The sequence below is a fragment of the Polypterus senegalus genome, chromosome 13 (genome assembly GCF_016835505.1).
Source record: "Polypterus senegalus isolate Bchr_013 chromosome 13, ASM1683550v1, whole genome shotgun sequence".
Taxonomy (NCBI): Eukaryota; Metazoa; Chordata; class Cladistia; order Polypteriformes; family Polypteridae; genus Polypterus; species Polypterus senegalus.
Window position 1 is genome coordinate 142,402,787 of NC_053166.1, and position 23,882 is coordinate 142,426,668.

General features: G+C 39.1%; 1 protein-coding gene and 1 long non-coding RNA gene across 4 annotated transcripts in view; both read right to left on the reverse strand.

The window, feature by feature from the left end:
• Positions 1 to 4,184: 4,184 nt before the first annotated feature.
• Positions 4,185 to 7,654, reverse strand: LOC120541997. Its single transcript, XR_005636125.1, has 3 exons — positions 7,616 to 7,654; positions 5,614 to 5,740; positions 4,185 to 4,559 (listed from the first exon to the last, which is right to left on the reverse strand). It is a non-coding gene; the product is annotated as an uncharacterized LOC120541997 (long non-coding RNA).
• A 731-nt stretch (positions 7,655 to 8,385) lies between these two features.
• rnf216 (ring finger protein 216) overlaps positions 8,386 to 23,882 on the reverse strand; it is a 65,357-nt gene continuing 49,860 nt past the window's right edge. For all 3 annotated transcript variants that reach the window (XM_039774065.1, XM_039774061.1, XM_039774064.1), the window contains 3 exons: positions 23,045 to 23,267; positions 12,938 to 13,007; positions 8,386 to 9,262 (listed from right to left, as the gene is read on the reverse strand). In XM_039774065.1, the coding sequence (XP_039629999.1) occupies positions 8,934 to 9,262; positions 12,938 to 13,007; positions 23,045 to 23,267 (622 nt within the window). In that variant the 3' untranslated portion in view covers positions 8,386 to 8,933. The remainder of the gene's footprint in view (positions 9,263 to 12,937; positions 13,008 to 23,044; positions 23,268 to 23,882) is intronic.

Sequence of the window (23,882 nt, forward strand, 5' to 3'; positions counted from 1 at the left end):
CAATATAATGTTTCCAGAAACGTTTATTATACACCCTGACTTTCCACACTGTGGCTAATATCTTTTTAATGAATGTGTGTGACATATTTAGTCTTGCTGATCGGACATAAAACCGCAGTGAAAAGGCACAAGGTGGGCAGACAGTAGTACCGTGCTGCACCAAAAGGGGTGCATGTGAGCCCAACAGGTGCTTGTTACTGCAGGCTCTCGGTGCCAATAATATCAGAGTGTGAAGTGCACTGCAGCGGTCGACATATTTTTTTATTTTTTGTTCCGACTGACTGCCAAAATGTAAGATTAAGATTTTTAAAACTAAAGGAAAATAAGGAGGACTTTTACGAGAAAGTGACGGAAATTTTCGTGGAGAAGGATAGGCGCATGGACATAATTTACAAATAAAGGTAAGACCATAAACAGTTTTCAATGGTATTAAAAATGGAATCAGACTAAGAAAAAACAATCCAATGTTTAAAAAGTAAATGTTGACCTTAAATAAAATATTCTTTTGTTTTTCTTGTTATACTTTTGTTGAACAGTCTGTATTAAAATTGATTAAAGCATCAGAATTAAAAGCTATTAAAAACAAGTAAATATTTCAATTAAGGTCAAAATTGAAATCCGTTTTTATACACCACTATATACTTTCATTTGTATTGAATAATTGTGGAATTACAATGATAAATTTAGAACACATGGAGGGTGCAGAGCAAATGCGCTCTCTCTGCTCTCTCTTGCCGCTATAAATGTAACGTTCTTTCTTAGCCAAATATGTACCTTACCTGTGTGTGTGTAAAGGATGTTGATAGGATATGAAACATAACCAGTAGTCAACGTACATGCTGCCAACTGAATAGTGAATAAGCTACTCATTGGGGTTCATATATTTGTAAATTTGACTCTGAAGGACTCGGTGCCTCACCAGCCACAAACCTCACCGCACGTTACTGGGTTATACAATATATTTATTCATTAAAAATATATGTTCAGCCATACAAAGGTAAATGTCTTTTTTTTGAACATTTAGAAAGTTTTTTGTTAAAATATATTGACTGCCTGTCTTTGTATTGAAACAGCCCATTGCAAAGTAGATACGGCCAAATTGTAGTTTTGGTTTGTCTATCATTATGTAACCGCAAACACTCGATTACCTTTTTGTAAATCCTTGTAATTTGTGTTTACATATCTGATATGTGTGTTTCCCGTCTCTGAATATACGAGTGATTCTGTCCTCAATTAGATTCTTGCAAAAATGCATAACCCGCATCTTTACCTGTAGTATCAGAAGGCCTGTAACTGAAGTTGCAATACCGATTGAGTTTAGCGGCTGGGTGGTTGTAGATTTTCCGGCACACTCCTTAGTAGTCGGTAGCCCACCGATCACTAAAGTGAACTCCGCTAACCGTTGAGTTTCCACTCGCCATTGGGGCATCACCAGTATTTTCAGTGAGACATCAGACTCTGACACGTTTTGTACTTGTTTCCTTTTGTTAATTAAACCTCAAACGGCGGTTTGTCGAGCCGTCGTTCACTTTTCCTCCAACAAGACATAACCCAACAGCAAATTAGTGGTGATTCGTGAACGACACGTTCTTTTCTGGTAGTCATATGAATCAAATCAGTGAAGCTCAACAGAACTGCTAAAGTAACTTCGATAACACAGCCTCCTGTTAACGTCACGGATTTTGAGCGGCAGTGATTAACAACCTTTAAAATCATTCTTATTTTATAAACCTTGGTTTGAAGACGTACTCGGTATAATCCCGTACAGACATGCGGTTTCCAAATACATTTTAAGAGTTAAACGTACTTTTTAATTGTAAAAGTTAAGACTTGTGATTTTGCTTTGTAAGTTTATAACCAACTGATATTTTAATCAAGGTAGATATGTATTAAGATGCACACCAGCAGTTGGAGTGTGCTGTGACGTTTTCGTGAGCGACTGTCACGCACTAACAGCACAGTAACACAGGGCAGTGGCACACGCTCACTGACCAATGGCTTGCCTTGCCCTACAGGTTACAGGTCTCACACTCTATAGCGCACCTGGCTGAGGCGCAATATGGGCCCCCTAATGGCACAGGATGCTCATTACAATATCAAACAGCATTCTATATCTGGCATCCAGCTTTCAGATATTGAAATATTGCTCTGTAACTCCTAAAATTTCTGCCTAGTCCTTATCCTGTGCAGTTTTTCCACTGGCCCTGATTCAAAGTGTTCACTTGGGTTCAGTGAGAACTTTTCCCCAGTTCAATAAGCCCAAAGCTCCACCACCTGCTGCACACAGTGGACCTTCGCTGATTGAGATACAGGAATGGGGCAGCAGAGATAGAAGTCTCTCAGCTGTTATTCATCTTGTACATACAGTATGCTGTAAATAGAAGCTCTTTAAATAAATAAATAAATTTACACACTATGTTCAAAACACAAACCAGAATGATTAAAAAGAAAGAAAGTTTAAAAAGAAAGAAAACTGACTTGGCAGTCACAGTTCCAGTGAGGCATTATGCAGGCATATTGTTGTTGGTATAAAAGACCCCCAGTCGTGTTTCTTCACACACTTCTGTTGAATACTTTGTTGGCTGAAGGTCCTCTGCATTGGTGTGGCACAGAGAGGATGTGCAACATTGGCCACAAAGACACTCCGTTTTATTTAAATTCTCTCCTTTGCTATTACCTCCAGGAGGTCCAGAGTACATTCCATAGTTGATGTCAGTCTTGAGACTTTCCAGCAGGTCCTCAGAAGAGCTCAGCAAGACCATCTCCGGTATCGGGCAGCACTTGATGCTTTGCTAAATTGGATAGTAGGTCTTATCCTTGTCACAGTCTGGACACCAAAGTAGTGCTAGCACTGAGTACCAATATGGATTCTTGCCCTTTCTATCATTCTTTTGGGTAGTATGCTGTTCTTAAAAGGACTGCTCACTGTTGCAGCACAAGTTGGAATTCATCATGGGACTTTTGCAGGCTTGCTGTTTTTATAGGCTTCCCTGCATCTGGCAGTGAAGTTGTTCATTTTCATGAAGGAATGCCAGCTCATACTATTGGTGGCTCAACCCAGACTGATGGAGCCTGGCACAATATGAAGCCACACAGCAGTGTGTGTTGACATTATATGAGCTGTCAGTAACTAATATCACTGAACTTTTCCAAAGTTGATCCAGGCAAGCTGACATAGAACAACTAGTGTTCTGTTGTTTTAAACCATTTTATTACATGTAAATGACAGACTGTGAACTTGCTGAAGAATACTGACGTTTTTCTTGATATTTTACAAGCTAATCTTAATGGTCTAACATCACCAGACACATCCTGCGGACTGGAAAGGTCATTTAATACAAAGACAAGCATGAATATTTGAGGAACACATATGTTAGATGTACATTTATCTGCAGTGTGAATGATGTGCTCACTTGAGCTCTAAGAACAAACTGACAAACCACAACTGCTGTTCAACCAACAGTCCATAAATTCTCATATTATAGTCTTCTCTATTTAGACTGACAAACTTGGACATTTCAATATATATCACTAACTGACTTGCTTATTGTAAAACAAAAGTAGCATTTTAGAATCAAGAAATGAAATGTTAGTTTAGGGAGTTAATTTCTAATATCACTTTTTAAATATCAACCAGATATACGGTTTTAAGTTTACCTCTCTTCCCTATTAGTACTGTTGCGCTCTACCAGCTTTCTGTAATTTGGTGGTTCACATAAAAGTTTGCTTTGGTCGGCCATGTTTGTGACCAGTTATCTTGAACAGTTTGGCCATTCCCTTTCACGATTTCTCATTATCAGACTTGCAGCTCACTTAATATGTTTTGTTTGTCACTCCATTCTTTGTGTTTTTCTAGAGATGTGCATGAGAGTCCCAGGAGAGCATACTCTACCAAGATCATAATCGCTCAGATCAAGTTTACTCCAGCAACAACTAAACATGGAAATCAGCCCGACTACAGACAGACACAGGACTCCCAATGTCCAAAACACACACGTTTATTTTCAGTTCTGCACAATACAGTGCACCAATCACTCACAACCATTGCTCAGTCCTTTATACTTTTCTTTTTCCTTTACTGCCACCTCCACTCCTCTCTTGCAAGCTCTGTCCTCTGCCTCCCGACTCCAGCTCAATGACTGGAGTGAGGCGGCACCTTTTATAATGCACCCAGATACGTGCCAGGTGCTTGGTGATGACCTTCCTGCAGCATTTCCTGGTGTGGCGGAAGTGCTGCATCGGCACACAGAAGCACCCCGGGTGTACCTGCTTCCTCTTTTGGCAGCACTTCCTGTTGTGGCGGAAGTATTGCAGTCCATGTCTCCTGGAACATCTGGGCATCCCCTGGCAATGCAAACCAGGGTGACCACCCTCTCGTGTCCTGGGGGAGGTATTGTACCTCTCCCGGTCCTTCCACCTTCCAGGCATCCCGGCTGCGCAGGCTCCCCAGCCGTCTGCCACAACATCTGAAATAGGTTTGCATTCTTTATATGCTGTGCTGCAGCTTTGTAATTGGCAGTTTGAAGAATCAGACTATTTGCATTCCTGAGCAGGTAGAGCTGTAAAACCGCAGATAAATATTAATTCTTTACATTTATATAACGCTTTTCTCACTACTCAAAGCACAAGTTAGGAGTCACTTCAACCACCACTAATGTGTAGCATCCACCTGGATGATGCAATGGCTGCCATTTTTGCACCAGTATGCTCACCACACATTAGTAGTTAGGTGGAGAAGGGGTGAGAGAGACAGCCAATTAGAGACAGGGGATGATTAGGGAGCCAGAATGACTAAGCCATGGTGGGCAATTTAGCTAGGATATCAGGATACACCCTACTCTTTCCAAAGGGTGCCCATGGGCTTTTTATGACCATAGTGAGTTTTACATTTCATCTGAAGGATGGCAGTATTTTACAGCACAGTGTCCCCTACACTGCACTGGGGCATTGGGATCCACATTCATGCTGCAGGGGTAGGTGACCCCTGTGGGCCTCACCAACACCTCTTCCAGCAGAAACCCAAGTTTCTTCCTAGATGGTCTCCCATCCAAGTAGTGGCCAGACCTGAACATGCCTAATTAGCTGCAGGTGGATGACCTGTTCTAAATTGCATGTGGTTTGGCTGCTGGCTAGTAGACGTTCCATTTTTATGTTTATGAGCGAGTAAAGCCCACGTCCTCAAATGAATACCTCCCCCAAAGACAAGCTGCAGATAACTTAGAGCCACTTGACCAGCAATATTGCTGCACAAACCTTCAAACCTAAATTCAAGGAGCACAAGCAGGTGCTGCTGCCCCATCACAGCAATGGAGTCTTTCACTCGGTTCTCCCAGTGGCCCTGTTTCCACCTGACTGTTGACACACGTGTTTCTATTACAGTCTGAGATTTCCTTTCGTGTGTTTTACTGACCAATTTGCTGTACAGATTGCATTTACAATATGGAGGAACACATTACCCAGCTTACAATTTGGCACATCTTCTAACAGCCTCCAAAGTCAACACCACTCAAAGGTACTCTGGTGGCTAGCATATCCATTCTCTTTTAGGTTACCCAAAAGGACTTTAAAATCTGGAAACACCACAAACAATAACATACAAACTTAAGTACCTACCTGGCAGCCTCATAAAATACAGCCCAGCACTGCTCAGATTAAAGGTCACTCTGGTCAGTGATGCCCTGCCTACTTCAGCTTCCATTCATCAAGGCTAGGGTGACCATAGCCCGTTGCCACTGTAAAGCTTTTGAGAGAAGAGAGGAGAGCTGGAGGATGGAGACTTTGACCCTTGGCCTCCATACATCTGAGGCTGAGCTCACATTACCTGACCTGGTGCCAAAATGCAGATTGCACATTGTCACCAATCTGTTGAGGTCAGAGCCTTGTGACCTCTTGCCTGCATATTTAGCCAGCTGGAAGAGTGACCAGAATGCATTTGCCGTGAGAGAAGGCCACAGCAGAAATATGGTTAAAGAAGCAGACAGACCTTCAGATGTATCAGTGGCAATGGTGAGGTACTCGAAGGGGTACAAATAAGTATATGAACGGTTGGGGGGGTGCTGTGAAGAACAAAAGAGCACATGAAGTGAGCTTGTGGAATGACAGGAACAAACACAACTGCAATACACACTAGTAGAAAAGATAAAATATACTTCCCTGTGTTTTCACATTAACTTCAAAGAATAGGCCTAATCCTCCAAAAAAAAGGCCAGGCCAGTTTAAAAGCACCACACTCTTCAGTTACTGGGGAACCTGGCTTTAATTGGGGTTGATGTCTACAACTGTGGGCATGGTTTATTTTTTCACTGTTTCAAATATTACCTGAGGCACAACCAGAGGTGTGCCACAATGGCTTCATCTCCCCCCCCCCAGCTTCATATGAAGTCAGGCCAGGACAGAGCATCCAGCAAATCAAAGGGCCATGTTTCTTGAAACATAGGAAAGGGGGGTTGGAAGAAAAAAAAAAAAAAAAGGCTACAATGGCAAACCACCACGCCACAGCAAAACTCTTTCAGAATTATAAGGGCTGATTGGCGACTACTGCTTTTCATTAATTACCCAATATGGTGTCTTCAAAAAGAAAACATTACAACACTCAGCAGCTCTGCAAAGGCCGTATTTATAAATGGTCTCAGACCACTCTTAAGATGTTACAAGAATTAGCCTACCAAAATTGAAATGCAACCACTGACCCAGAGCCAAACTAATGGACTGATGGGCTTCAGTGATGTTTTTTAATCAAGACAAATGGCCATTCTATGGTGGACTTCAGTAGAACTAGGATATAAATGCAGAATCAAATGCACTTGACTATAAATATTGGAGAAATTCAAATGAATGTACACAGAACACTGCTCTGCCCTTTGGTTAACTGGTGTACTAACATCAGATTAAAGACTTCTGTGTTCCAGTGGCTCTAGAAGTATAGTTTTGTTACTGATCCTGTTCTGTTTCATGCTTGAATCAGAGATCCCAGACTTAACAGTTTATATTACAACCATCAGGCATTCATCATAGCAAAGAAAAGCTTGTTTACTTTCACTTTAGGTGTAATGGAAAATAACTGCCATTATTTCTACAATTTCCCTTTATTATTATGCCATCTTTAAAAAATTAACATTTTAAAGGCAGTTTTCATTATCAGTTTATGTGTGGGTAAGTAATCGTGAGCAATTTTGTATGGGTTTCATATACATTATCCATTACAGCAGGAGTGTCTAGCACCAGTCCTGGAGGGCCATAGTGGCTGCAGATATTCCTTCCTGTCACTTCCTTAGTCAATGACCAACTTCTGATGTAAACACCTCCCCTTTTTTTTTTTTTTTTAAAAAAAGATTCAATCCTCTGCACTGCCTATTTTTTCTTAAATGGCAGCCACACACAAAATGAGATGAGAAGTCAATCAACAGATAACCAACTAAGACACAGCCTTAAACTCCAAAATTTAAATTACAACCAGTTTAAGAAGCCAAACCCGTTGGTTAAATGCAAGGCTTGCTGGTGCTCTCATTATGTCACACTAAACATTTCCAAAACTGTTGATTTTATTATTCCTAAGAGGACTTAATTAAATTAAGTTCTGAGGACTTGAGAAGATCAACATTACTGAGACATTCACCTTTATTTATTGTCAGATATTGTGTGATGGACACAGGTTAGCTGGTTAGGTGTTGGCTTGTTTTGTATGTCAATTGTTTGGCTGTTAAAGAAAAAAAATAAAACCATTAAAAAGAGATTCAGGTCTTAAATAGCAACACAATAAGATTTAACACAAAAGAAGTTGATTAGCAGCAAAAACTGGTCAGTAATTAAGAAAATGGTTAAGAGTGAAAATGTGCATCCCTGCAGGATCAGCGTTACATACCCCTGTTCCACTCTTCTCTTTGATTATGCCACTTTCCATATTTTTGTGAAGGGCCATGTTTTCCCAAGGGAAGGGAAGTTACTGCACGAGTCATAAGTGCTGCATGGTTTGCAGGCACACAATAAGCAAAAATTAATGAGGTGCTCAAATGCACATAAAGTAAAAACAGTACATAGAACAGCACTTAGAACTTTTAACATCTGTATGGATAGAATTCTTAACACGTTGATAAAACTGATCCATCAGAATTTTTTTCATTACATAGTAAATCATGTACAGGAGGTGGAAATAAAGAGGAAGAGAATTAAAATGCTGAAGCTAGGGAAACTTTCAGGCAGACAGTTGTGAGACTCAAGAACAAAACTACCAAGTATTGTAAGTGAAGTGGAATTGGCTTTTGCTAACCAAAAATGCTTGGACTAATTGGACTCTCTCTTCTAAACAATGAAAACTCTTAACTTCTTAATTTACAAAAAGGGAACAGCAATGTTAAAACAATAACAATGTCAACAAGGAAAATAGGGTAAAATATTCAGAAGATACAAAAGGTGTTTATTTTCAGAAATGCAACACTGGCAAAAAAAAAAAAATGAAGACGACCAGCAAGAAGCATGAAGACCTCGTGCCAGACATCTACTGACCCACCACCCCCCCCAAAAAAAAAAAAAAAAATTCAAAAGAATGACCCAAAATATTTATTTACAAAAAATTAAGCTTTTAAATATATATACTTTTTTTTTTCTTTCAAGGGAGGAGGAGATTTGCAACACATCATAAAATTTTAGAAAAATTATAAAACAAATGACACTTGTCATTTGCGTCTCCAGCAACAAAATGTAAAACCCAACTGAACTTGTCTTTCTCCAGTTGTGGCTTACGGACGAAACAGAAACAGATTTTATAGATTTAGGCACATCACAATTTCAATCTAATGAACATTATGTCAGCTCATGGCAAGTCTTTCACCAAATAAAACTCACTTCTTGAATCTGAACTGAATCTACAGGTTCAAAATCTGAATTAGAGAATCATTAGGAATTTTGGTAATATACATGTATATTTTTATTTTTTTCTATAAAGGCCTGAAATGAGGAGGATGGGGCCCATAGTGCATAGGCAAGTTGAGGTCCATGTTCATATTGGGAAAATCAAAATTTATCTGCTGATTAGGTAGTGGAGGAACATAAGGTGCAGGAATGGGCTGGAAATGCAATGGCATATTAAATCGCTGGTGTGGCATGTGGGCGAACAGCACAGGTGGTGGTGGTGGCAGGAATGGAGGGGGCTGCTGCGGTTGATGCTGCCTCATTTCATCCTGTATGTTGTGGAAAGGAGCTGGCTCTGGGTTTGGATTATTGGGAATCTCTTCTGGTGGTGGCCCAACTCGTTTAACATTTTGATCTGTTGAATTAAAAACACACAGAAATCAGAATTAGCATATTTTAAAAGCACAGAAGTAGGTTTAAAATTATATTTTTGGCAGGAGGGTGGGCAAAAAAAAAATTTGGTATGCTCACAAAAAATATAAAGAAAACATTTTTAATGTCAAAAATACACAAGGACAATGCAGAGTTGTGGTATACTACAGTTTGTTTCAGATATACATTTACAGTGGCTGAACCACTACCCAGAATGACTCAATTTTTATATAATGAATATTCTTTACCAAATTGATCTTATTGTTTATCTCTACAGCATATTAAATTAGCCTTTATAGGCAGTGGCACAGGAGATGATACTCATAGCTGTGGTTACTTATCTATATGAAGTTTCTAAGTTCTCTCAAAGTCTCATTTCCTCCCACATTCTCCAAGATGGAGATTATATGCTGAATCATTTTATCATGCTACATTATTCTATGAAAAACACCCCTTCAGATGAGGCCCCCTGGCTATATACTGTACTTTCCAGATTCAGGTGAGGGTTGGAGTTGTGTTCTTTATGTCTTTTGGACAAATAGTTCTTGCTGTGCGTCTTATTGTTGTATTTTATTCTTTAAACAACAAAGATGTGCAGCCAGGTGTGTGGTCTGGGGAACTGGGTATGTGTGAAAGTCAATGTGCCAAGGCTTCCTGCCTTGTGCTCCGTTATATTGTAAATTAAATATAAAAGTTAGCAGTATGGTGGATCCAGGCCATTTAGTTTAAATTAACTCTAGAATTACCAAAGCCTACGAAAAATCTTGTAGATTTATCCCACCTTAAATCCCTTCGCACCTCTCTGGCAGCGTATTTTGTCCTGTAAATGTGTCGATAAGCAGCAAGCAGCCTACTATTACATCCCCCCCATCGCCACACAGTTTTCTCAGCTCAGGTCTGTTTATACATCTCTAAGCAATTGACACACAGGTAGAGTGAGAAAATCAAGCAAAATGACACCTTTTATAAATACTATATCGTTATTTGGAACACATGCATTTCATGTGTGTTCCATGTCTAAAACAATCTACTGTATGTAAACACCGTTAGTGTTCCATGTCTAAAACAATCTACTGTATGTAAACACCGTTAAAAACAGAAATGGTTTTTCAGTCAGTCATTATCCAACCCGCTATATCCTAACACTTCATGTTTTAGTAATAATTGACGAAATGCAGACATGAAGTGTATAATGTGTGAAGCCTGAAGTCCAAATATCAAATAAACACTTTCATAAAAGGTACAACTATAACAGAACAAGTGTACTTCTATTCAAGAATATAACTGTAGAAAAAGAACCCGTGTTAGGGTGCGACATTCACACCCCTTCGATACGACCTCTTCGGTGGCGCAATGGTATCAACTGTTGACTGGCAATCAAAACTTCACGGGCTCGACCCCGAACAAGTCAATTTTGAGAAGTGAGCTGCTCTTATTCTTACCATTTTAGAATAAAAACATACGAGGCGTGGCAGAAAAGTAATGAGACTGGCAACACTGCGCTGTTGTCCTTGATAGAGCACGTGCATCAGTACCCTCCCATAGCTCGGTGCGAGTTTCAACTCCTTCCGTTAACTACGTGATTTTTGTGACTGCTATTAGCGAAGTTGTGTTTTTGGTTGTGGGTCACGCAAAATGGAGCAGCGGAATTTGGAGCAACGTTGTGCCATTAAATTTTGTGTTAAGCTTGGAGAATCGGCAAGTGTGACGTTTGAAAAGTTAAAAACAGGCCTATGGGGAACATTCTTTATCCCGAGCTCAAGTTTTTTGCTGGCACAAATCATTTTTGGAAGGCAGAAAACATGTTGAAGAAGAACACAGTTCAGGGAGGCCTTCAACTTCGAAAACATTGAACGTGTGAACACTCTTGTGAGATCAGACTGTCATTTAACATTAAGAATGTTGAGTGAACAATTAAATTTGAACAGATTTACTGTTCATCAAATTTAGACTGAACATTTGCACATGCGAAAGGTATGTGCCAAAATGGTGCTGAAAAACCTCACAATTGAGCAGAAGGACAATCGAAAAAACAAGTGTCTTGATCTTCTTGACAGAATCGCTAATGAGCAAGATTTCTTTAGTCGTGTGATCACAGGTTATGAATCATGGACTTTTGAATACGATCCTGAGACCAAGAGGCAAAGTCAGGAGTGGCACACTGCAAACTCTCCTCGACCAAAGAAAGCTTGAATGAGCAAATCGAAGATCAAATCAATGCCGATTTGTTTTTTTGACAAAAGGGGAATCGTCCACAAAGAATTTGTTCCTCCAGGACAAACTGTCAACCAAGTTTTTAATAAAGACGTCCTTGAAAGGCTCAGAAAAAGGGTCATTCGCGTGAGACCAGACATTGCAGACAAATGGATGCTCCATCATGACAATGCCCCATGTCACACTGCCTTCTCCTTAACAGAATTTTTGACCTCAAAATGCATTCCTGTGGTTCCCCAGCCCCCTTATTCACCTGACCTCAGTCCGTGTGACTTTTTCCTAAACTGAAAAATGTCCTCAAAGGACGTCATTTCGGGACTTTAGAAAACATCCAAAAGAGTGTAACGGACATGCTGAAGACCATACCGGTTGAAGATTTCCAGCACTGCTACCAACAGTGGGAACAACGTCTCCATCGGTGTGTAGCTGCCCAAGGGAACTACTTTGAAGGGGATAACATTGATGTTTGAAAAAAATAAAAACTTTGGTAAATAAAATATCAGTCTCATTACTTTTCTGCCACACCTCGTACATTTGACTTGAGTCTGTAACAGCCGGTGAAAATTTATGATACTTGTAAAGATTAGCTTTGTTTTTTTTAATTTCAGTTTTATTCTCTCAGTTGCTTTCACGATCTCAAACCCCCATCTGACACTGCTGTTTTCACATAAAGACGCGCTATAGCAGAGGTGAACTTAGATGACGACGACAGTTCTACATCAGAGAAAGAATGTACATTGCACTTTTGCCGTCGCTGTACTTTGTATATGTACACGGGAAGCGCTGCAGTCTACTTATGACTTTACGCTGTAAGAAAATAAGTAAATAAATCAAGGTAAATAACATTCGATATGGCTCTTATATACAAAGTACAGCGACGGCACCTTCCACCTTCAGCTATAGACTCTTCAGTACGCGAGCGACTCTCCACACTAGTGTTTCGATATGGACGGTGTATATGCCCAAAAAAAGAAGTGTGACTGCATTCTCATAACATTGCTTGTGTACTAAAGTGTCAGCAGGCACTTTTTGTGGCATTACATGTATTTTTTTAAGCATGCACGTGTCGATCAAACACAGGAAGCTCTGCAGTCTACTTGAGACTTTATGCTGTAGGAAGTAAGGAAATAAATCAAGGTAAATAACATTTGATCTGGCTTTTATGTAAGTAACATATAAAATGTTAATGATTTGGACACATTAACAGAGTGTGTTATGATTACAAGTTCTACTTTAGAGCAAACTAATAAGAACCAGTGACAACCTAACACATGATAGGAATCGCACCAAAATATGTGTATTAAGGAGCTGAAAGGCAACAAGAAACAAGCTATGGAGACGGCACATAACCCACGTATCAATGGGTCTGTACTGTCTTCTGGGATGGCTTACATGGGCAAACATGCACATTAGATAAGAAATCAGAGTTTCCATTTTGTTTTACCTGGCAATTTCTTTTTCAGCTCCTCTTCTGCTTCTTGTTGAAGTTCATGGATTATCCGTTCATCATCTTGCTGTTTATATTAAAAAAATAAATCACATACAAATATATTCACATATTACACATGTGCCTCTCTGATGGTTGAAATTACACCAATATAACAACTTGCCAACATGTTTAAACAATGATAAAATGCACACTTGGGTATCATAATTTAGGAAGAGAGTAAGCCGATATGCAAACAGTTGCAAATTCTTGTATTCACTTTATAACTGTTAGAGCTTACCACTGTGAAATATAAAAGCAACATAAGAAAACAATTGGACCAAAAGGGGAAGTTTTACATTGCATATAGTATCAGTTTTGAAGTTGTAACCGAATATTAAAATAGACGAAATGCTCTACTTGCACACAAAGCAGAAGCAAGCTCATTTCAGGCTTACAATCTTGGACTGTGATGAACACCATATACTCAGCATTTTTTTAAAGTTTGTATGTGTGGCAGAACTACTCAAGTTTGTTTTGGTTGGGGGGAGATTGGCAGTACAGTACTATACTTTTAACTAGGACTTTCATCAGTAGCATTCCATTTGTTGATTTTCAGCATATTGGGACAACAGGAACTAGGTCACAGCATTTAGACCATACATGAGGGGAGGTTTAAAACACCTAGGTTGGGCAATATGTAGACAGAAATACACACACACACAAACACACACACACACAAACACAGTGGTACCTTGGTATACGTCCGCTTTGGAATAAGTCCAACTTGGTATGCGTCCTGTTTGGATGCAAACAATTTTGCTTAGTTAACGACCTTTGTTTGGAATACGATTCGCATGCTAGAACACTGTGCGCTACCCTTGTTTACCGGTCTCGAGAAAAAGCCACGACTGCCCACAAGCGTCAGTACGTCAGTTGCTAGCATTCAATGAACAACCCGCGCTATAACTCTCTGTGAATTTTCATGTGTTTTTGTGCGTAAATTTGAATTGATTGTTGGAAAGTATGAAGATGGCATGTGTATCCGGGACTTGGTTGCTGCATACCGTATGCCGAGAATGACGGTATCCATGATTGTGAAAAACAAAGAAGTTATTAAAATGTGAAGTGAGGTTAAATTTTCATTTATTTCATCCAATTTCTTTTGTATTTATGTATTTTAGTATTAAGCAGTGTTTAAATAATTTTCTACAACACCATCAATGCATAATATGCCAATAACAATAGGACTTTTTTTTCCCCCCATGGGAACGGATTAATAATTTTCTCTTTATTTCTTATGGGAAATATTCGTTTGGTGTAAGTCAAAGGATTTGGAACGGATTAAGGACATATACCGAGGTACCACTGTGTGTGTGTATGTGTATGTGTATGCCTCCAACATATCTAATTATGTTAAACTATTTAAATAGAAAATTAAAATGACGTATAGAGAAAAATTAAGATAAATTTTGCATAGATTTATTCATATATAAAGAAACAGCAATCATTTTTTATATATATTTATAAGCATCAACTAGACAAGAATATAGTATAGACGCACTGATAAGCCGTGTTCTAATTATTAGTTTAATATAATTACGCTAGGAAAACCAGAACCAAAGTAGGGTACAAGTGATTGGTGGGGATGTTTTCTGCGCAGAGCAAGAACGCAATTGGATTGATAAACAACTAATTTTTAATTTTGTTTCGTTATCTTCCTAGAAATTAATCTGTGTAATTTTTTTTATTTTTGTTATTGCCTCATAAATTTCAACTGCTGAGTCTGATGCCGTCACAGGAGGACAGTCTGAACATTACTTTTCAAGCATTTGTAGAAAGAAAAAAAAAACAAAAAAAAAAACCTTTGACCATTTTCATTCATGAGTGGTATTTTTCCCGAACCCTGCTGCTTACACACGAATTGTACTGTGCCTTTTGGCCAATAATTCCGCCCCCAGCTACGCCACGGATAGAGATATTATATTATATGAGATTATATATATATATATATATATATATATATATATATATATGTCAAAGCCCTCACTACTGACTGACTCGTCACTAATTCTCCAACTTTCCGTGTAGGTAGAAGACTGAAATTTGGCAGGCTCATTCCTTACAGCTTACTTACAAAAGTTAGGCTGGTTTCATTTCGAAATTCTACGTGCAACGGTCATAACTGGAACCTACTTGCGTACATATATACGGCCATAGCCTGCAGCTTGGTCGCCGTGTGAGGCGGAGTTGCATTCCTCATTGTCACGCCTCCCACGTAATTGAGAGCCTGCCCATATAAGGCCGTCTGTCAGCAGCAAGCCAATAGATATGCTGCCGCTAAATATTCGCAGGTGAAGGACTGTGCTTATGCAAACGAAGATGAGATTGTCATGGAGACTAGTGTTTGGCACAAACTTAGCGAAAGAGCAAGAGAAACTTTTAAGTGCCAGGTCTTAGCCAAATTAAATAAAGCCGTGGACATCGCAAGATAGCACGAGATAGCACAAGCACAGTGGAGAACCTTCGATGGATGTACTCCGAGCGGCTCACATGAACGGACTGTGAACGCAGTACGCAGAAAACAAGCAAGAGCTCCAAAGAGCGCTGAACAAAAAATGCATTACACAATTGAGAAGGCAGCAAAAGAATATGAAGCGAGTGACGCATACAATCATATTCATAAGTGCAGCTACTGCGGAAACAAATCACGGTGTAAACCTTAAGTTTTAATTAAGTTCATAGACAGGCTGCCGCTGGCATTTGTCATGCCTACGACGAATACGATATTTGCGAGATACAAGTTTAATGAGAAGACGCAGGGTATAAACAAGACTTTTGATCATTTTGTAACGGAGTTAAAATTGCTGGTGAAGGACTGTACTTATGCAAACGAAGATGAGATGGTCAGGGATAGAATAGTGCTTGGCACAAACTCCGCAAAAGTGGGAGAGAAACTTTTAAGTGCCGGGTCTGAGCTAACATTAAATAAAGCCGTTGACATCGCAAGATTGCACGAGATAGCACAACCACAGCTGAGAACCTTCGATGCACGTACTGCGAGCGGCTCACGTGAACTGACTGTGAACGCGGTACGCACACAGAAAGCAAACAAAAAATGCATTACACAATTGAGAAGGCAGCAAAAGAATATGAAGCATGTTACGCATATTCATAAGTGCAGGTACTGCGGAAACAAAGCACACGGTAGAAAAAGTCAATGTCCAGCTAAAGGAAGACAGTGTAAAAAAATGTGGTAAATTGAACCACTTCGCTAAAGTTTGCAGGACTGGGAAAGGTAAACCCGTGCATGCAGTGTGTGATGTCTCAGATAAAGAGGAAGACTAGCTGTTTATTAATGCAGTAAGAAAGGAACAACCCTCTGAATCTGAACAAGCCTTTGTAGACATATCAATAGGAAAGCAATGTGTAAAGCTTAAGTTTAAATTAAGTTCATAGACACGCTGCCGCTAAATATTCGCAGTCAAATCCACAACTTAATACCGGGAATGCCTGTTAAACATCTTAGATTCACGAGTACCGATTTGGGTCGTGAACACTTCGATGAATAAAACCTGTTATCTTTACAATGGTTGACAAACACGGAATAGAACTTGAACACAACACATCCTCCAAATACGAACCTGATTGAAAGAAATAATGATAATCAAATCCTTGATGACAGCAACACTCATAAGTCACAAAACAATTACATTGACAATCATGTTACGTTATTTTTAAATGTTTCCTTTTCTTTTTCATAACTTCTTTAACACACTACTTCTCCGCTGCGAAGCATGGGTATTTTGCTAGATACATACATACATACATACATACATACATACACACACTTTGCATTACAAACAAAGGGGAACTTCTGTCAATGCATGATTTCCTGGTACACCGATTACATTGATCAGCGCTTCCCGATTCATTTTACCCTCGCATCCCCTTGGTTTGAGAAGAAGTATGAAAAAATAGGAGGTTAACACAGAAAAACAGATCACCAATTGAAGCTTTATGAATAATCGATTCGCCATCGATAATTGTTTTGATAAAGCCATACTCCGTGTAATCCTCCTTCCATTTTATAATTTTTCTGTGACTTATTCAGGCAGGCAGGCGACAGCTCAATAGCTCCAATTTGGATAGAAGTAGGTTCTATTTAGTCGCCAGAAATATCTTTGGTAGGAATGGAAGTTGAATTTAGTCTTTAAATTTATATGGTAAAGAAAAAGTTATGCAATGATGACTAAAATTTAACTATATAAAGTCAAAACTTGTATATATAAAGTCATTCCTGATTATATAAAGTTAAGATCGGAGTATATAAACTCACTCCTGAATATATAAAGTGAAAGTCAAAATCTATTGATTGAAACGACTCTAAACTGAACTAAGTGAACAAAAACGTATTCAGAAAAATAAATAAAAAAACACTGTTCGGTTAATGTTTTGAAAATGATGCATGTGCCCTGCCCAGGATTGGTTCCTGCCTTGCGCCCAGTGTTGGCTGGGATTGGCCAGAACGGACTTTATATATTCCAACGCTTACTTTATATATTCCGAAATATTACAACACCGTCTTTATATACTCAGGTTTTGACTTTATATATTTGGGAATGACTTTATATATTCAAGTTTTGACTTTATTTATTCCAACAGTGACTTTATTTAACCAAGTTTTGACTTTATATACAATGGTGTGAAAAACTATTTGCCCCCTTCCCGATTTCTTATTCTTTTGCATGTTTGTCACACAAAATGTTTCTGATCATCAAACACATTTAACCATTAGTCAAATATAAAACACAAGTAAACACAAAATGCAGTTTTTAAATGATGGTTTTTATTATTTAGGGAGAAAAAAATCCAAACCTACATGGCCCTGTGTGAAAAAGTAATTGCCCCCTGAACCTAATAACTGGTTGGGCCACCCTTAGCAGCAATAACTGCAATCAAGCGTTTGCGATAACTTGCAATGAGTCTTTAAAAGCGCTCTGGAGGAATTTTGGCCCACTCATCTTTGCAAAATTGTTGTAATTCAGCTTTATTTGAGGGTTTTCTAGCATGAACCGCCTTTTTAAGGTCATGCCATAGCATCTCAATTGGATTCAGGTCAGGACTTTGACTAGGCCACTCCAAAGTCTTCATTTTGTTTTTCTTCAGCCATTCAGAGGTGGATTTGCTGGTGTGTTTTGGGTCATTGTCCTGTTGCAGCACCCAAGATCGCTTCAGCTTGAGCTGATGAACAGATGGCCGGACATTCTCCTTCAGGATTTTTTGGTAGACAGTAGAATTCATGGTTCCATCTATCACAGCAAACCTTCCAGGTCCTGAAGCAGCAAAACAACCCCAGACCATCACACTACCACCACCATATTTTACTGTTGGTATGATGTTCTTTTTCTGAAATGCTGTGTTCCTTTTACGCCAGATGTAACGGGACATTTGCCTTCCAAAAGTTCAACTTTTGTCTCATCAGTCCACAAGGTATTTTCCCAAAAGTCTTGGCAATCATTGAGATGTTTCTTAGCAAAATTGAGACGAGCCCTAATGTTCTTTTGCTTAACAGTGGTTTGAGTCTTGGAAATCTGCCATGCAGGCCGTTTTTACCCCTTCTCTTTCTTATGGTGGAGTTGTGAACACTGACCTTAATTGAGGCAAGTGAGGCCTGCAGTTCTTTAGACGTTGTCCTGGGGTCTTTTGTGACCTCTCGGATGAGTCGTCTCTGTGCTCTTGGGGTAATTTTGGTCGGCCGGCCACTCCTGGGAAGGTTCACCACTGTTCCATGTTTTTGCCATTTGTGGATAATGGCTCTCACTGTGGTTCGCTGGAGTCCCAAAGCTTTAGAAATGGCTTTATAACCTTTACCAGACTGATAGATCTCAATTACTTCTGTTCTCATTTGTTCCTGAATTTCTTTGGATCTTGGCATGATGTCTAGCTTTTGAGGTGCTTTTGGTCTACTTCTCTGTGTCAGGCAGCTCCTATTTAAGTGATTTCTTGATTGAAACAGGTGTGGCAGTAATCAGGCCTGGGGGTGGCTACGGAAATTGAACTCAGGTGTGATACACCACAGTTAGGTTATTTTAACAAGGGGCAATTACTTTTTCACACAGGGCCATGTAGGTTTGGATTTTTTTTCTCCCTAAATAATAAAAACCATCATTTAAAAACTGCATTTTGTGTTTACTTGTGTTATATTTGACTAATGGTTAAATGTGTTTGATGATCAGAAACATTTTGTGTGACAAACATGCAAAAGAACAAGAAATCAGGAAGGGGGCAAATAGTTTTTCACACCACTGTATATTCGGGAATGACTTTATATATACCGTAGATCCCGTTATATAAGCCGAGAATTTCGTCCTAGATTTTTGGCTTGGAGTTTGGGGGTCGGTTTATACAAAGAGTATCGTTTCAGATTCAAGATTTCCAGCGCAATGCCGGTTTTGCCGATGAATATGGAAGTAAATAATGACGAAACCACAGAGCCATCTTTCAGATGAAGTAACTTTGCATGCCGGTACTTTTTGAATAAATTCTTTATTTAATTTAAAGTGTTTTAGTTGTTGATTTTATTAATAAAATTTATAATAAATTATCGGGAAGTTTTAAATGAAATTTTTTGTTTTGATTTACGATCAACATCTTGCGTTACAAAACGGATGCGGTCACGTGTATCCGTTTGCGCGATTGTAAACAAACAACCGAGAGCGTCAGTTGGAGCCCAGATACATGTGTTTGTGGATGTAATTTCCGTCATTGCAGCGATTTACCTATATATATTATTATATATATATATATATATATATATATATATATATATATATATATATATATATATATATATATATATATATATATATATATATATATATATATATAATTCATTAAGACCATGCAAGCAAGACACATAATTGCTAAGGAAGGAAGAAGGTAAAAGTAAGCGATCACAATCGAAACGAAGATGGACATTGTGTGGAAATATCTCCTCCCTTACTGCAGCCCAAAGATGTCAAATTAAATGGTGAGTACAGTATGAAATTGTTTCTAGAATAGAATGCCTTTTATTGTCACTATACGTATCTATAATGAGATTAAAAGCAGCTCCTTCAGTGCAGAAAAAAGTTCTGTATAGGGCTTGTATGGTTGTTTTTTAGCTTTAGCATAACGCCAGATCTGCGGCCCCGCTTCTGCTTTCTTTCCCTCCTCTGTCTGTGTTGTCTCCTAGACCCGACAACAATCCACGGAGAGCCCGCTGGTCTCGCTATGTTGTCTGGGATGTTGTGCGTGTGATGAAAAACACTCGAAACAGATGTCTGGCTCTGGACACCGATGTCTATAAGGTTCTGAATGGTGTAGCGGATGTTCGCCAAACCGATCGTGCACAAACAAAGACAAAAAAAAAAAAAAGACAACAACAAAAAAGTGCACTGAAAAGGAGAGCCCTGAGCCGCTGCGACCATGCGTGCCGCCATGCTCCTACCTTAATCGAAGTAGGCTAGGCACTTTTTATAACTTTTTGGTTAGTACATTAGAAATATTATTGGTGTTTTGGTAAATTATGCACATTGTATTATATATCAAAAATGCCGGCAGTCTCAAATTCTCGCCAATAAACATTATAAATATACCCGAAGAGACACTTAAGGAAATTTAGAAAATTTTGCTTGGAGAAGGGGGTCGGCTTAAATACTGGTCATCAGCAAATACATGTAATTTAGTAGGTAGAGAAGGGGTTCGGCTAATATACCGGGTCGGCCTGTATTCCGGGATCTACGGTACAAGTTTTGACTTTATATAGTTAAATGTAGTCATCATTGCATAACTTTTTCTTTACCATAGAAATTTAAAGAGTAAATTCAACTTCCATTCCTACCAAAGATATTTCTGGCAACTAAATAGAACCTACTTATATCCAAATTGGAGCTAATGAGCTGTCGACTGCCTGCCTGAATAAGTCACCCTTGCTTCGCTCTTACTTTTTTACGTTCATTTAATCATGGCTAGTGGCGGAAAATTTATAAAATGGAAGGATTACACCGAGTATGGCTTTACCAAAACAATTATTAATGGCGAATCAATTATTCATAAAGCTTCAATTGGTGATCTGTTTTTCTGTGTTAACCTCATATTTTTTCATACTTCTTCTCAAACCAAGGGGGTGCGAGGGTAAAATGAATCGGGAAGAGCTGATCAATGTAATCGGTGTACCAGGAAATCATGCATTGACAGAAGTTCCCCTTTGCTTGGAATTGAAAGTGTGATTAAATGCATTATTTTTTAACGCGTTATGGAGCACATGCATCGAAGCTTCTCAGCAGTGCTTGTGCTAAGAAAAGGAAACATTTTAAAAATAACGTAACACGATTGTCATTGTAACCTTTTGTAAATAGTGCCTGGAGGATTCAGTGTGGAGAAACTCTAGAGACAGCGTGTGTATTAACTTGTGGATTTTTCTGTCAGTATTTGGTAGCAGCGTCACAAAGTCACTTCCGTAAGACTGCGTTAGCCGCGGAGCTCAGTTCAGAGCTAAATGAGGTGAATGGGAGCGGAGATGATGACGCGACTCCCCCACCCGCCTTAACTGTCAATCCCCCACAAACACAATCTCTCAAAATTTGCATAAGCACAGCCCTTCACCTGCAATTTTAACTTAGTTACAAAGTGATCAAAACTCTCGTTTATATCCTGCGTCCTCTCATTAAACTTGTATCCCGCATTACTCGTGGGCATGACAAACGCCAGCGGCAGCATGTCTATGAACTTAATTTAAACTTTAGGTTTACACCATGCTTGGTTTCCGAAGTAGCAACACTCATGAATATGGTTGTATATGCCACTCGCTCGCTTCTTATTGTTTCGCTGCCTTCTGAATTATATAATGCATGTTTTCTTCAGCGCTTATTGGAGCTCTTCCTGGTTTTCCATGTACTGCGTTGACAGTCAGTTCATGTGATTACGTGGGAGGCGTGATGTCGCACGAAACTCCGCACCCCACAGCTTTCGAGCTCAACTCCATTACAGTATATGGAGAAAAATAGCTTCCAGTTATGACCATTAGGCGTAGAATTTCGAAATGAAACCTGCCCAACTTTTGTAAGGAAGCTGTAAGGAATGAGCCTGCCAAATTTCAGCATTCTACCTACACGGGAAGTTGAAGAATTAGTGATGAGTCAGTGAGTGAGTGCTCTCGCGTAAAGAGCCACAAGCCAGGCTGTGGGTATGCGTGACGTGTTTCCTGATCCACCTCGACTCGGGGATTCACCCAAGCTGATGCTGCCAGCCCGTCAGCTCACTCAGTGTTCCTTGCTCTCCCGTAGCGTGAGGATCTACGCGTTTGTGCGCTTGTGATTTCATTGTTTCGCTGTAGCAGTTCGCCGTATAAGCGTATCCAAAATTTGCGCGGACATGCAGACGGAGAATAGGAGATGATTGCCCTCAAGAGAGAGAGAGAGAGAGAGAGAGAGAGACAGACACGCATGAGAGAGAAGAACCATCAGCTCAGTTATAATCACATGACGCTCAGTAGACAAAGTGTATCCATACTACTTGTATTGCAAGACATCGCTTGTTTTATCAAGTCAAAATTAATTAAAAAATTTAGCTTGTCTTGCAAAACAATCTCGAGGTTCCACTGTATATTAATTTCACACATTGATGGTGAGATATGAGATTGTGTGGAATGCCTAGGAAATCTATTCAGTGTTTGAGCAAGTAAGATGAACAATTCAGAAAGAATAAGGATTTAAAAAGAAAAAAAGACACACACACACCCCACCACCACCACTGTAAACGTGACAAGTAGACCAGAATTGAGAGGGGAAAAAAAAAAGAAACCCAAAACTATATATTTGATAACTGAACAACAAAAACAAAAAGGTATTGAAACCACTACTGAGAATTATGTGAAATGGAGGCCATTGGACAATCATTTGTGATTGATTTCCTTTTATAAATAGATCATATGATATTAGGAAGTTATTCATCAGATTATCAAAAAGTAAATCTACTTTTGTATCAATGCAGTTTGGTAGGCTATAGTCCCAACCCTTTGTATGGGGGAATGATGCAAAACATCACACTAACACAAAAATGAAGAGACTCTGAATGACTTACTGTAGGATCTGACCAAAGAGAACACTTTGAACAGATTCGGCACGGTGCTCCAGGAGTTCGTGCATGTTGACAAAAGTGATTGTAGCCATTTATTGGGGCTCGACAGATATAACACATATGGGCACCACAGCGGCAGGACATTCGATTGCATCCCTCTGATTTGACAAGGCTTGTACCACAACTATGGCACTTTCTCACTCTGGCAGCAGTCATCTTCTCTTCACTGTACAAAGAAAAGGAATAAAGCTGAAAACACCATTAACAATTGCAGAAAATACATGCTATTTCCAAAACAAACAAACAAAAAATGTCCTCCAAAAGATGGTTGAACTATTCAGTTGGTTATCCAGGTTTACAGAAACTGCTTCAGCTGTTTAAACAGGTACTAATCAAAAAGGTAAAAAATTTAGAATTATAAAAATTCTATTATCATTTATACCTTACACTGGGGTACCAGATCCTGGAAGAATGTAGTGACTGCAGATTTTGTTTCTAGCCACTTTCCACATTAGTAGCAAATTACTGTCACTAACTGAATGTTTCTTTTGCCTTAATTTTAATGGACTTGCTTTTCATGATTAGGAATTCTCAATTATGTTTTCCTGTTACCAGCAGCCAAACAAACACTGCAATCAGATGACTAGCAAAATCAGAGGTGCTGTACAGTGGTCCAGGTAGGCCACCATTTTTACTTTAACCAGTTTTTTTAATTAGAAACCAAATTCTGTTAATGAAACGTGTTGTTATTTAATTCTATCGCTTATCCGAACGCCAATATTTCCAAAAATGTTGATTTTCTTTTCTTCGGATTGTACCATCCAAAATTTTGTAGACCTAA